At 42.8% G+C, this 15203-nt stretch overlaps 1 protein-coding gene across 1 annotated transcript in view; it reads left to right on the plus strand.

Annotated features, from left to right (window-relative positions):
- Positions 1-839: 839 nt before the first annotated feature.
- The window catches only part of LOC142969648 (neuropilin-2-like), a 91114-nt gene continuing 76750 nt past the window's right edge, over positions 840-15203 (plus strand). Inside the window, exons 1-2 of the mRNA XM_076109654.1 lie at positions 840-1231; positions 13206-13386. Coding sequence (XP_075965769.1) covers positions 1156-1231; positions 13206-13386 — 257 coding nt within the window. The 5' untranslated portion in view covers positions 840-1155. The remainder of the gene's footprint in view (positions 1232-13205; positions 13387-15203) is intronic.

Genomic DNA, 15203 nt, shown 5'->3' on the forward strand with positions numbered 1-15203 from the left:
GTAAGAGAGGGTGAGGCAAAGAGAGAGAGAGAGAGAGAGAGGGAGAGAGAGGAGTGGGAGGGAGATGAAACTGGTCTTTAATCAGTGAGGGGCCATATGGAGGCGGGCCGAGGTGCCTACTGTAATCCGATACAAGCTCGCGCGCATGACGTGCACGCACGCCGAGACAGGGGACTGAGTGAGCAGTCTTGCTCGCTGCCACAAACCTGGCGGAGATCGGAGGGGAAGGAGCGCACTGCCGGAGCTGCCGGGCGAGGGAACGAGAGAGAGAGAGACAGAGAGACATATACCGAACGTCAAGGAGAGAGAGAGAGAGAGAGAGAGAGAGTGGAGCGGAGCGGGCATTGAAGAGCGTGTTTCAGCGAGGAAACGCACAGTTTGCAGGAGGGGAGCGGAGAGGCTGCACGTTTATTTTCTCCTGATCAGTTTTACGCACGCACGCCGGAGCTGCCTCCTCCAAGAGATCTTGTGTTATCTTTTGCGCAAGAACGGACAGCTATCGAAACAGTTTATTAGGAGGATAATCGATGGGAAAATATTTTTTACTTTCCTAATCACGTGTGCTTTTACCAAGTAAATGCTCAGTTGGGAGAGAGAACCAGAGCGAAAGATTTTTGGATATTCTATCGAGACGAAGAGGAAACACATTTGACTTTTTTCAGGTTTTCTTGTCGAACCTAAACGTCATCAGCAAATGCTTCTCATGGTTCCTGGTGGTTTCAACCAGTGATTTCTACTTTTTTTTTGTAATTAATGATTTTGTCTGTCAGCGAGGTTTTTATTCCCACGCGCGTTGTGACTGACAGGGGACACGGTGCTGCCGACTGCGCGCACGGCGAAGGATTTTGAGGCTTTGAAGATGTGTTTGCAGTAGATATTACGCTGGTATCAGCTCAATTTGCGCAAATAAGTTTAACATTGTTTTTTAAGAAGAAGCACACGTTGACAATTCAATTACAAACAGTAGTGTTTAACCAGGACGATATTCCTGGAGAGCCCGGTGAACGCAACCTGGCGTTTGTGGTGGAAGAAATAAAGAACTGTGGAAAAGGAGAGGAAAAGAAGACTCTGGACTGCAGCGTTGTCTCCGATATACAGACAAAAAACCACAGAGGAGGAGAAGAGGTGTTCTTTCTCCATATCCGAGGGGAAAAGATGGATTTATTCATATGGCTTTGTGGATGTTTACTGGCGGTTGTCTTGCCTTCAGCGGTCAGAGCGGAGGAAGGAGGTGAGTTTGACACTGTTGCTACCCGCTCAGATCACACAGTCACACGTAGGTGTTAAATGGAAGTTAACCCGCATTTTTTTCGAGAACTTTTTCCCAATCCACATCACAAGCATGGAGTCTATGAAACACATTAGAGATGTTTCGTTTCGGACAAGTGTGGTGTTTCCCCGTCAAACCAGAATGCGTAATGAACGTACAAATTTACACAAAATCGTTACCCGTTTTTTTTTTTTTACTACGGGTGCAAGCTCAGCCTTCACTTCCGTTCAAATAATGCGTTGATAACAATCGTGCCGAGAGACACTGAAGAGGGAGATGTCCTGCTTTATTCTAACTCTCCAGCATTGACCCATCTCGCTCGATCGGCACCAGAGGTGGAGAGGTCAAAGTAAACAACATATAATTCATCGTAAACGAAATCAGTATTTTTTTTTTTATCCAACAAAACCCTTAATTAATTTACTGACATCTGCGCAATGGTTGATGCTCGATGTCGCCCGTTTCTAACGCGGACAACTTTCCCAAAACGACGTCGTTTCCATCGTCCCACTCCACTGCTGGTTTCACTCCGTCATAAAAACAAGTTTATTGATAACTGAGGGATGCTGGGATGTTGTCTTGGCTTGTGTCGTCTTCAAACATATCTTAACATGTTGTTGATTTTAACTTCAGTTTAATCAACGACTGTTCTAATGACAGCTGTTCAATGATGAAAAATCACGAGTGTTCCAATAATATTCATATCGGGACTAACGTCAGCGCCAGTGGTCTGTAGCTGCTCGGTAGAGTTAAGTGGGTCTTTATCGCGCTTGTTTTTATCTCACTGTGTGATGTAGTCTTATTGCGTACCTTGAAAGATATTTCCCTCGAGGCAGGCTTCGTGCAACAGGGCAACCCTTTTGAATATCATTGTCGGTTGTGCGAAGAAGTGAATCTGACCGGGCTCCTGTCACCGGCGCACCAGACGCGCGGAGGTCCGAGGCTGCGGAGGTCTGGCACTTCCCAAGTCCGTGTGCGCGATGGGGCTCGAAGCTGCATTCTGGCAAGGCAAAAGGCGTGCGCTCATTGCGCTGGTCTAATGCGTTTAACGTTGGTCTTTGAATGGGAATTGTGCGTTTAAGAGCAATCTTTACGCACAGGGCGAACACTAGAACACTGCTTTTATGCACTCATCGTCTCTGCTGCACAGAAGGGAGAAGTCTTTCAGTCGTTTTGATTAAAAACAAACCTAACCGTGGCGACTCCTTGTCAGGGCAGCGATACTTAAATGTGCTGTTAACCGACCACAGGTGTGCAGGGAACCAGAACTATTATAAACCAATCGACCTTTAAGAAAAGACAGTATGTATAATATTTTGTGGTGTGACTCTCCTTCCTTTCATGGATTTAGAAGCAAACAATCTGTTTAGTCTCTAATGTTTTCTCATAGCTGTCTATGCAACAACGACAAAAAAGACTGATAACTTGGCTCAAATCATTTTTTTATAATCTCTCCTCAAGGCCCACTTCCTGCTTTGAGATACATTTGTGTGTGTACACAATTTACAAACGAGGGGATTAAGATAGGGCCGCTGTGGAGAAGTTAGTTGCACTCTAGGTTGTATTGATTTAGGGCTTATTCAGGAGGCTAGCGGGGCTTTTTGCAGATCTCATGACTTGGATTTGGCCCGTCTGCCAAATGTTGTTTTTGAGAAAAAGAGAACAGTGGAGGCATTACGTCACACTTCACCTCTGATAAGAAGATATGCGCCGTGCCACTGTTTAGATCTTCACATATAATTGATAACTGCTGACACTGTAAAATCGGAAGTGTTTCAAAGACTTTCTTATCCGGACAAATCACAACTCTATATTTAATCAACGGCTTAAAATGGCCTTTGTGTACATTTCCTGTCAAAGCAGCAAGTATATGAGTGAGGTTCTATTGAACAGCAAAAATCCAAAGGGACGTTGTGGTGTTCAGAGTTTAACTGTAACACCAGAAACAGGGGTTTCTCTTCCACCTCCATATACCACCAGTCATCATTGCTTTTTTTAACCATGACCAAAATCTTTCCCTGTAACCGAGGAGTTCTGCTTTTAACCATGACTCTGACCAGTTTCCTAAAGATAACCATGTAACTTTACCCCTATGAAACTCTTATATGTGTTGTTTTGTCACTGGCAAACTACTTATTTTGAGGACTTTGATATTTTTTTTCTGGGGACTCGATCAAGCTCCCTTTTGAGGTCTCCCCGCTGGCACCCGGCGAGCCACTGGAGCACACACATGCTCAGCAGTAGGCTGTGCAGGATGAAGCTTCCTCAGCAGTAAACTTTTACAGATGCCTCTGCTCCGCTGTCTCCGGAGATATGAGCAAGGAAAGCATAGTGAGACTAAGAAGTGTGTGTATATATATATATATATATATATATATATATATATATATATATATATATATATATATATATAGAGAGAGAGAGAGAGAGAGAGAGAGAGAGAGAGAGAGAGAGAGGGTGGGGCAGTAGGGAGGGATGGAAGTAAAGGGGAAGGAAGTAGCAGAGACAGAAACAGGCAGAGGGAAGGAAACGGAAGAATGATTTTTTTAGCCTCGCTGTTTGGTCCTGTTTCTTCATTCCGTCTGATCACAGCTGTGCCTGCAAGGGAGATAAACGGACATAATTGGCCACTCAAGACCAGCTGTCTGCCTCTATAGTGTCTCTGCTGAGATATGCTGGATGATGAAACAGGCTCACTGCGATGCACAGTGTGAGAAGCTAGCAGTGGGGTGACTTGCCCACAGGTATGCACTGAGGACTGGTTTATAAGACTGTTTTTAACACTTACAATGTGATTTGAGTCTGAAACAGAGGGGAAGAAATTCCTTGTCCAGTTTCTTTGGGGGGGGGGGGAAGTCAGCACGAGTCAGAACGGACACAGGGCTGCTTTCTCTTGCTTTTAATAGTCGGGTCATTGAACTACAACATTGACTTTATAGAATAGACTTTTGCTACTCAACAGGTTGATGTTCACCACCATGCATCCTGACTGAGACCAGGTTTCCTGATGCATTAGTTATTTCCTTGCCTGGAGCTATCGCTCCACATCTAACACCACCAAACCGGTGCTGTGTTGCCCCGTGGGGCCGGCTTGTAATAATTAAATGTTACATTGGTGGAGGTCATAATGCTTTGTAAGCTTCAATTGGCCATCAATAAAACAAACCATCCATGTCATTTGTTCACATGGTGGGGTTGTACCCTGTTTCAGCTCACTACATAATGGATTGACTCACTGCCTGTAACAGTCGTTCTGTGTAATTACTTTGTCTTAGAAAACATTAGTTATTAGCCTGAACTATTAAAGATATATATATATTTTTTTCATTCATTTGAACTTGTTCCTTTCACTGTAATTGTGTGTTTCCATGGGTAATTACTCAGTGCATGTAAAGATTGGCAAGCATACTTCAGAAAGGCTAGAAATACTGAAATCAGCTCACCCATACATGTTTGTGTCTGTGTTTCCCAGATTTTCTCATCATTTCCTATGATTGTTTTTTCTAAATCTCTGCCGTATTATCAGATTTGTTCAAGAATTCGCTGACACAGAAGGCCAGGAAACGCTTTACCAATATGGCCTGCGAACTTCCAACCCAGTAAAGCACATTAAAACAATGGAGCAATAAAAAGAGAGAGCGAGGAGTCATGAGCATTTGGAAGAGCCAAAGAGAGAGGGAAAGGGAGAGAGCATGAGAGGGCATTAGTGAAATAAGAGAAAAGCAGCAGAGTGTGAAGAAGTAGTTGAGTGGAGCCACCTGCAGTAAACCAACCCAGATTTATTCCTCCCCTCTGTCGAGCACAGGGGGGGGGGGGGGGTTTCTGGCCAAGATAAAGCATATTATTAGTACATACTCTGATTATAGTTTAGGCAAAAGGCTATTTTCTAAATGATTGTATTGAGGATGGAATTACATTATAGTTGAAAAGATTATTTGTCATAAAGATGTATATCAGATTCCTCTTCAGCTTCCTCTCGCCTAATACTTTGGAACAGAGGCCATGTTACCGAAACCATACAACAGAGCAGACAGTCGTGTTCACAAAGAGGTCACGGCACGTATTCAATAATGGCAACCAGCTCACATTATAACATCAGCAAACTGCGATGGTTCGATTTAAATCTTTTGTTTGTGACAACAGAGTATGCTAAGCTGTGGCAGGTGACCCGTTGCTGCAGACCTTCTTCAACACTGATTTCATTTGAAGGATCCTGCAGGTAGCAGGTGTTTTACACCAGGTTTCAGGATGAAGGGTTCTCCTTATTCATCTCGTGGTTCAGACGGCTGTGTTTTTCAATTCCTTTTTTTTAAGGAAATTTCCTCAAGAAAAGACATTATAATTAGCTATTCAACTTAAAAAAAAAAAAAAAAAGAAGAATTTTGGGAATCAAACGAGAAGACATTAGCCTTCCCATCATTAGAATAATAGTGGTTGAACAACAGAGGGGCCGCTCCACTGGCTACAACATGGTTAGCAGTAAGCGAATAAACATTAAGCAAATTAACCTCCGGCACTGTCTCTCTCTGTCTCTCTCTCGTCTGTAAAAGGGAAAGGACAATTAGTGGGTCCAGCAGGATGTTCTAATTACAGTTATCATGTCATTAGTAAACTGTTAGTATTCTAGTGTCTTCATTGGCCATTGGTAATGACTGGAGTAATTAGAGAGGAAGGGAGCTCAGTGTGTGAGCGAGCGTGTGTTCTTGTTTTTGTACACTTATGAAGAACAAATGTCCTCGGAGGGAAAGACAAATCATGGGCATCCTTCAAATGGGGACATTTGCCTGTCCTCACTTCTTCTAAAACCCGTCACCCACACAAATAAGAGTGTTTGTGCGTGTAAGCTAAGCCCTGTGGGTGTCCTCAGTAGTCCCTCCAGAGCAGTGCCGTGCCAGGCCACAGGTTGTTTTCCCTCTTTCCCTCTCCCTTCACGCTGAATCATCCCGTTGTTTTCCTCTTTTCATGGCACTTCACCTCTCCTTTAATAGGACGCTCTGTCTCTTTCTCCACACCTCCCTCTGTCAGTGTTTTCCCTCGCTCCGATTAAGAAACCTCCCTCACCTTCTGTTCGCCCACTTTGCACGGTGGGAAAATCTTTTTACGTTTTCATCCGCGTTTCTTTACTCTCGTCTATTCTCACTGACTCTTTCAATCTGTGTTTTCTCATCCTTTTTCCTTCCGCCTGGAAGAGAATAAAGCTCAACTGTTTGAAATCCATTCACACGGTTTGTTAGATCAACTTCATTCATACACATCTTAAAAGGCTTATTTACGGCGTTAAGTAGGCTGCTTTCCCTTTTCCTTTTACAATCGTTTAAAGGAATATACAAGATTTAGGTTCCACTCATCAACTCAAATTCTACTTATTTTACTCTTTAGTATATTAGGATGAGGATTCTATTGGTAAAGGTCAGAAGTTTTACTTTTGTGTCATTCACAAAGTAAACATTTTCAAACTAAAACTTGGAAGATGCAGCAATGTCTTCAACAACATGGTTAGGTTTAGTAAAAGATTGTGGTTTGGGTTAATAAAAGTATGTTTCTTATGTAAAATAACAATGTTTAACTGGCATTGGTAATGAACAATGAAATAAGTCAACATTGACTCACACACGGGACATGAAACGGTCTTCTGTGTTTGTTGTTTGATCCCTCAAAAAAAAGAACAGTATGCAACAGGGCTTTAGTATTTTATGAGATAAGAGTCTGAAGAAGACTTTTCTTTGGGTGCCAGGAACCCCCTGTACCAGTCCTTGTGTCTGTTTAACTTTATAGACTAGATCGGCTGAGCACACAGGCCATTTTACAGCAAGGCCCTGTTAACTAAAAACTGAGGCGTGAACGTAGAGAGTTGTAAATTACACACAGCATAGCACTTGACCTCACATTCGAGGGAAGGATTAAAGGTAAACTTGAATAGGACTGTATAAACACGATGTCAACTGAAGTTAATAAGGACCAGATAGGATGGTGACCTTCTGCTCTACAGGGCATCAAAAAACGGACAGTAATGCAGGGGGCCCTTTAAAGGCTCCTGTGATTATAGTTTAGTATGAGAGACGGTCTTCCCAAGAAAAATAACAGAATCAGTCATTTCAGCAAGTGTCCCAAGACGACATATGTTTACGTTCAAGTCACAAAGCCCACCAGCGACGGGAGCAAAGGGGGAACGTTGTGCCGCTGTTCTAGAGGAACAAAGTCTGGGCAGGGAGGAGGTCAGGCCTTGCACATGTCACATTGTCACGTCGTAAAACAGATTTATTTTGCAACAGAGATTTGTTATGGTTTCAGAAGGCACAGGCGGATGATGTCATTCTGCCAATAGGGGGATCAGAAAATGCTTCTGTGTGTCGTCTAGGAGCCAGGCGACGTAATTTGACATTTCATTTGTAGGACTTAAACTTGGCTGGTGAACCTAAATGCGTAGTCTACACAAATTTCAATTTATTCTGATTAGCATTTATCCCAGCAAACTTGTGGACATTGAAGCCGTTGGTAGTTTAGATCAGTAATCGAGCCATGGACATGACAGGACATGTCCCAAACCCATTCATCTAACCTGCAACTCTTCCTCTCTAGTCATACTTTAACATCTACCTTTTCCTACTACACTGTTCTTTTTTGTCCCCTTTTCTCACTCTGTTCTCCTTCAGTTAGCTTTTCACTTTGTCATTGTTATTCTGTTATTGATCTTTGTTTGTATCCTTCTTTGTCCACTGTCATATTCTCCCTCTCTACTCACTAAAGCCCCATAGATCCGGTATGTCTTTGCTCCTGAGTTGAGAAGCTTCTTCTCATATCAGTTATTTTTCTGTATCAAACACTCATCCTCCTTCTTTTTTTTACGACTCCTTGTCTCTCTTCTCTCCATTTTCCCATCGCTTTTTTTGTTTCTCAGACCCTTTGTAGTCCTCTGCCATCCCTCTCTCTATTTCACACATCTCTTTTCTCGCTGTAGTTTTCCACTGTGGCTTAATGCAGGGCACCTGGAGTAAAGCACTACCCCACCTGTTTGTGCGTCTGTGTGTGTGTGTGTGTGTGTGTGTGTGAGTGAGTGTGTGTGGGAGACAGTTGTATTTTCTGTCCAGTGAGCTTTTCTGAGCTGCTGACTTTCTCTTTTCGGGTGATGAGAGACAGATGTTCTGGCATTGTGCTCGCTTTCTTTCTTTTCTCCTGCTCGGCATCTTTCTTCCTTTCTTTCTCTCTCTCTCTCTCTCTCTCTCTCTCTCTCTCTCTCTCTCTCTCTCTCTCTCTCTCTCTCTCTCTCTCTCTGTCCATTCCTGAGGTTTTCCAGGTTTGACTAAAAGCTCCTTGGTTCTGATCCAAAGAAGACATTTCAGCCTGTTATTTTCAGTGTTTCTCATATCCCCAAAGACACAGCTAGAAATGTGTCTATTTCTACCGTTTAAGGTAACAATGCCTGAAGTGTTTTGTGAGTGCTTCATGATGCTGGAACTGAATCCATCCTTCTGAAAATGCTTTGTGAACAGTAGGAAATGCATAGAAATCAATGAGGACAATTAGCATTTTCCCCTCCCCCAGGCTTTGATGCAGATGGAGTATATTGATTGATAAATTCAGGGACCTGTGTGCATCAAGGTCACAATAATGAGAACGTGAGGCTCACTGTGCTGTTTTGAGTATATCGGGGCCCGTGTTGGTGGATAATAAGCTGATCTGTCAAATACCAGCCTCGTTTCCAACAAGCTCTCTGGTTAGCTGGGTGAGACACGCTTTCTCACTTTCATACTCAGACACTTACTAAACCACTAATGCTTTCATTATGCGCTCTAGCCGATGGAAATGAATGCGGTACGGTCCAACAGCAGAGTTCTCACAGACTACCAAATCGATTGCGAAACGCTGAAAAGTGTCTCTTTCGAGTCGGATCCGACTCCCTAATCGGAGGGAAAATTAATCTGCGATAGAGAGCGAAAAAAAAACAAGGTCAGGCAATTCGCATTTGGGGACAACAAACAAGTCTCTAGTTCAATTTCTCAAAGCGGTTCCAAGCTTGTGCGTGTTTTTCTCCTTGTTTGCGACTGTGTGTGATAGTTTGTGTGCCTCCCTGTGTGCATGGTGCTGTGCATGCAAGTTTTTGTTACATTTCTGTATGGATGCATCTCTGTTGAGGTATGCACATGTGGGGAAAAGTTGCTGAATAGGTGTTATCAGGATGCAATACTAAACGTGGTGGAGGGACATAAATAATGCAGTGACCTGTCTTATATCCCTGCTTGACTGCTTAGCACCGTTTACTGCTCTATTCCGTGTGTGTGTGTGTGTGTGTGTGTGAGAGAGTGAGTGTGGTCTGAAGATCATAATGTGAAGTCTGGGGTCAAGAGGAGGGAAGTGTTTGTGTTTTCTGTGAGGGACGGACAAACTGAGACAGAGGAAATGTTGATAGCGGCTCTTCTGTTCCGGCAGTTTGTACGTACAGGTGACGTAGTGTAAAGAGTGACAAACTCTGAGTAACGAGGTTGTGGTGGATGGGTGGATCCAAAAACACCAGACTTCCACCCAGGAGACTGTTCTTTGTGTCCCGCGTAAAACCGGAAGTCAACGTTGATTTAACTGTCACGTAACCAAGTAGTTTTGTTGCCTAACCTCCCCATATATATATATATATATATATATATATATATATATATATAGTGTTTGTGTGTGTGTGTATGAACCAAATAAACAAAGAATATCAAATTCACTTAAAATGTCTTTGGTGGCGCTTCGTGTAGGAGGATGTGACGTCATCCACGCACTCATCCCCTCAGTGTGTCTCATTTCCTGCCCTGTTTGGATGTGATAAACGTTGAATGACTTTGTGTGTGTGGAGATTGATAGACCCTCAAAGCAGAGCAGACACAATACTTCACGCACACAGAGTGTCTGCCGCTCTATCACACCAGCCTTATTCATCAGACACTTGGAGGTGCTGTCTTTATCGGCTGCACGCCAGAGGTGAACGTAGGAGAGGCGCGTGTTGTTGTGTCTGCCCCCTCTACCCACGGGTGTGTTAAGGAGGCAGAAAGTAGGTTGAAAGCTCAGAGTTTCATCTGGGGACTGAATCTAATGAAAACATATTTGCTTTCTTCTTATTTTCAGACCTATCCCAACTAACTAACAATAACTAAGTATGCATTATGAGTTCCCAAGCAATTGGTTATAACCAGTGACATTTCTTTAACAACCCGAGATGTTTACCCCTCGCATATGCCAGATTTTAGTTAGCTACGCCGTGTGCTAAAAGTGGTGTTTGGCTGCTGCTGCTGTGAGATTCCAGAGTGTTTAAACACTAATCCAGGTGGTGCTGAGATAAAATGCGTCTGGCTGGGTTACATAGGCCATGTAACTCTACTCCTGTATTACCGTATGTCACCAGGGAGATTAGAAACCGATAGGAGGAGATAGACACGACTAGTTGGCTCACAGCATGACGGAGGAGGGAGAGACGGACGGAGGCAGAGCGCGATACAGAGCGGTGATCATGAATTGCTTGCAGGCAGCGTGAGGCGGACACCAGATATAGATGCCAAAGTGTCAATCACTTTGTTTACTGTGTATTGACCTCCGCTCTAATCCTCCCTTCCTGACTCTTGAGTGTGTATGCGTCAGTCAGTTTGCAGACATGATTAAAAAAAAATGAAGAGATTTGAGATGTATGTTTTAATTTAGAATGTGGTGTCCGATAAAGTGTTTATGCAGCGTGTGTTAATGTTTGCATGTGTGACTCCTCTCAGAGTAGGTTTACAGTAGCCGGTCTATTTATAGTGTTAAAATATGTAGTGTTCTGCTGAGTAGTTTGACTTGGCTATGTCCCCCCACTCAGCAGCACAGGGGCAATAAATAAAACGGCGACATAGCACAGCGGCCTAGGCGGTGGTACAGACCAAGACGTTACACAATGTTTCTTTCTCTCGATGTTATGATGAGGAAGGTTTCCTGAGGGACATTTAGCCCTGATTGAAATAATAATATATAGACCGTCAGGAGCTTGTTTGTGTGTTTGTTTTTTCCTCTCATCAACAGGAAATGATCTCAGGGGTTGCTCACCGGACAAATTCTTCCCAGCAAGCGGCCGACATTCACAGCTGTTTTTATCAGCATAACCTGGTTCACCATTTGCCCAAAATATTTGTTGAAACTGTATCTGCTATGTTTTCTACTGACTCTTAACACTATCAGTGGCTGCAACCTCCGGTCATGCGGTTAAATAATGTGCGTCATTTCTCAAAACCTGCACCGTCTTTGGTGAAAGTGCTTTTAAAGTTTTTGTGCCCTCATCTTGTTTGGAGCTACGCATCAAAACTAGATTATTTTATAAACATTCAAGTTTAAAAACAGGATTATGGACTATTTGACCACCGATGTCATCTGCTGTTTGTTTTAATTCTGTTTATGCCGCCGTCTTGGCCAGGAAACCCTCAAGAAAGACATTTTTAATCTTAATTGGAATATCCCGGTAAAATCAAGGTTGAATAAAAATAAAGATAAAAAAACGTACAGTTTGCAGTTTTACAAATAAAGTAGTTCTTTCAAAGTAATGGTCTCCTTAACAAAGGAAATACCACAAAACATTTGTTTTTATTTTTCTCTCTTTACCAAAATTACACTTGAGATATATCTAAAATAAGTAATTTGTCCGTAAGTACCGATAGTCATTATATTATATACTTATATTTGATCGGTGCAGTGTTATTTGAGGATACAAACAGCCTTGTTTCTTGAGGCCTTCTGGCAGATGGTGGCTACTTAACAAAAATGTTACTTAGTGTATACACCGTGATGATTTAACTTGAGTTTTGCAGATGTTAAACAATGAAGAAGTTCAGCTCATGTTCAAAGTCTGCACAGTCAATCAAACAGGGCAGCCAGCGTGGTGTACAATAGATGCCATAGATGTAATACAGTAGAGTTGTGTGTGTGTGTGTTATGCCGTCGGGTGTCACTGATATACATGAGTTACCCCGTCTATGTCAGGGTGTACATCTGCGGCAGTGAATGAGTGGCATTGTTTGTGACACGACGCAGACTTATGGCTGCTGACAAGTGGATCCGCTCTGTGACAGTAGCTGTGGCATCTGGAGGACCCGTCCACTGTGTGTCTGTGTCTGTGTGTCAGTGTGTCAGTCTTCATGGGTCAGAATGGACTCTTTGTATGCCGCGATGCTGAGTTGACCTTTCAGAACTACATCCACATAGACAACACTCTTCTTTGTTTCTCATATCCTGTCTCTGCAAACACAACTCTTATCTGCATTTTATCAGTGTTGAACATTTCCCCAGGTGTGAAATCCTGCTTAATGAACAAATATGTGAGAAAAAAAACAATAATTTGAAAGAGTTTGTAGAGAACGTGCTTCTGGTCAGTCGTGATAAGCAAAAGCGTTGATGGTATTCTACACTTACGTCTGCTGCTGTGAGGGAAGTTATTATTGTTGCATATTGTTATTGGAGGTTTATCTGATCAGTCCTTCTATGTTGTCTCTTTTTGCAATTAAATATTCTCTGTCTTTCGATAGTAATGTATTTCTTCACCCCCTAATAGTTCAGTCAAAAGTCTGCCCTCTATTCTCCCATCTGTTTGTCGTAGCTGATTTAATCACTTTGGGAAAAACAGATCAATGACCTTTGTCTGATGTGTAAACTTGTGTATTAACCAATGGAAACATATTAAGCATTCTCAATGATTTGATCAAAGCTTCAGGCACTTTCAGTGTACAGGGAGATTTCCATATTACACAAGGTGATATAGTGCACGGGTTCTAGACCTTTTGTGTACATTTAGACTTCAGGTTAACAAGCTTTATAACCGAAAAGGCCCACTGGAATAGCTGATCGATTGACCGCAGAAAGTAAACATGTTTCTGCATTAACTTGACTTGTGTGTGAGACAGCGATGGTGATTTTCGCTTTCTCTGTCTCTCTCCCCATCCAGCGTCTAAGCCATGCGGTGGCTTTTTAGATGCCAGCGATGCCGGCTACATCACCACCCCCGGCTACCCGCTGGAGTACCCACCTCACCAGAACTGTCGCTGGGTCATCACAGCACCTGAGCCCTCACAACGCATCGTCCTCAACTTCAACCCACACTTTGAGATAGAGAAACTGGACTGCAGGTAAAGACTGGATGGGTGGATGGATGGATGGATGGATGGATGGATGGGTGGGTGGGTAGGTTTTAAAGGCATGGGATGGGCAGCAAACTAAGGGTTATGGAGAAAAAAAAAAAGTTAAAAAAGAGAGGTTATGTTACAACTCTGGGAATTTTTACTACAAACTTCTCTTGCTGTCTCTTTGGAGCTTCTGCCTCCACCAGCCTGTCTCTGTGCGAGAGTGAACTTCAGCCCACTCTCCTCCTGTTTCTCTGGCTTTAGCTATCCCATAATAATCACTCTGGGACCCCCCTCGCCCCCTGTCTCTAATTATCAAAGTCTAATCACAACACATTTACTGTTCCAGGATGGTTTTCACACTTTAGAAGAATTAACACAGATTAGAGGATTTGGTGTCCACCATTGTTTTTGAGCTGTTTGGCTTTGGTTTCACGGTAAAGCTGAAAGAAAGGCCGGCGGTTCTGCAGCATGAAATGAAAATACAGCCCACAGACATCAAGAAAAATAGGCATGCTGGGAAATCATGGTGAATGCAGGCAGACTGGCTTAGACGTGAATCCTATTTAAGCTTACTGAAAGAGTGATCATAGTAAAAATCTTTCTCTTTTTTTGTAGCTTACAAGGTACTTTAAAGAGGAATATGAAAGAGTATTCAAACATTAAAAACGGTCTCACTGGGCTTTTTGAGGCAACATGTGCAATGGTTTCTGATCCAGCACAAGCACTGTTCAAAAAATGTAAGTGAACACATTATGAAAGTGTAAAAAAATCAAAAATGTGATCCATTTTCCAGAGATGGTCACGGCTGCAGCTTCTAAATTGGCAATTATACCAAAAGTACAACAATATGAAGTCCAACATTTACATTGTAAAACCAATTGGATAAGTTCATCAACAACTGGAGTGCAGAAGGACATTTTTAATTTTCAAAGAAATGTGGGAAGATGCTGAGACGGGGAAGCTAGTTATCGAAGCTGAAGACGAAACACAAAAACATCTGAATGTTTTTACGACGTCTTCTGTCTTTCGCCTTCAAAGAAACTGCTGGCCTTTCCTCGTCTTCGTAGGACTGTCATGTATGAATGCGTCCTACACATAGAAGCCCAGAGAGGAGACCACTGTCTCTCAGGAATCTAATGGGTACTATGAACGTAAAGAGCCACATACAAACCCACTGACACAGGAAAGAGGGCAGAAACACACACACACACACACACACACACACACACACACACACACTTACACTTTGTTGTACTATTATTTCTCTGTTCCGGTGCTTTCCCGTCCAGTTAGCTGTATCAATTATAGATGGGTGAATTTCCCCACTCAGATGTACCAAAAATCATTCAGACATTTCTTTGTTGGTATTGAAGCATCAATATTTCACTGGCTGGCTGTTTGTTGAAAAGCTGAAAGGTTGAAAAGGCCCGCTGCGCTCTGCACTGTTTTACTTTACTTTCGTACTGTGCTGTGGAAATGAAAACCATACTTCTCTGTCTCCCTGTCCTCGTCATTTTTCAGTTTTACTCTGCAGTTCTTATCCTCGGATCAGCTTTAGTAGTCTCTCTCTCTCTCTCTCTCTCTCTACCCCCCGGTCTTACTTTCCTCTTTCTCTTACACCCATTTAAAGTCCAGTAGTTTCCAAGGAGGATGAAATCTGGTTTGGCTGCTAGAAACAATAGGCTCTGATTTATTTATTATGCTACACACACACAGTATGTGTGTGTTTGTGGTTGCTCTTAGTTTCAGTTTGCTTCGAGTCATGACAAGTTACATTTTCTGAGAAGTAATTGTAAAACCATGCCAGTAAGAGTGAGATA

This window comes from Anarhichas minor, unplaced genomic scaffold (assembly GCF_050575085.1).
Source record: "Anarhichas minor isolate MPS153535 unplaced genomic scaffold, ASM5057508v1 ptg000004l, whole genome shotgun sequence".
In the NCBI taxonomy this organism is placed as follows: Eukaryota; Metazoa; Chordata; class Actinopteri; order Perciformes; family Anarhichadidae; genus Anarhichas; species Anarhichas minor.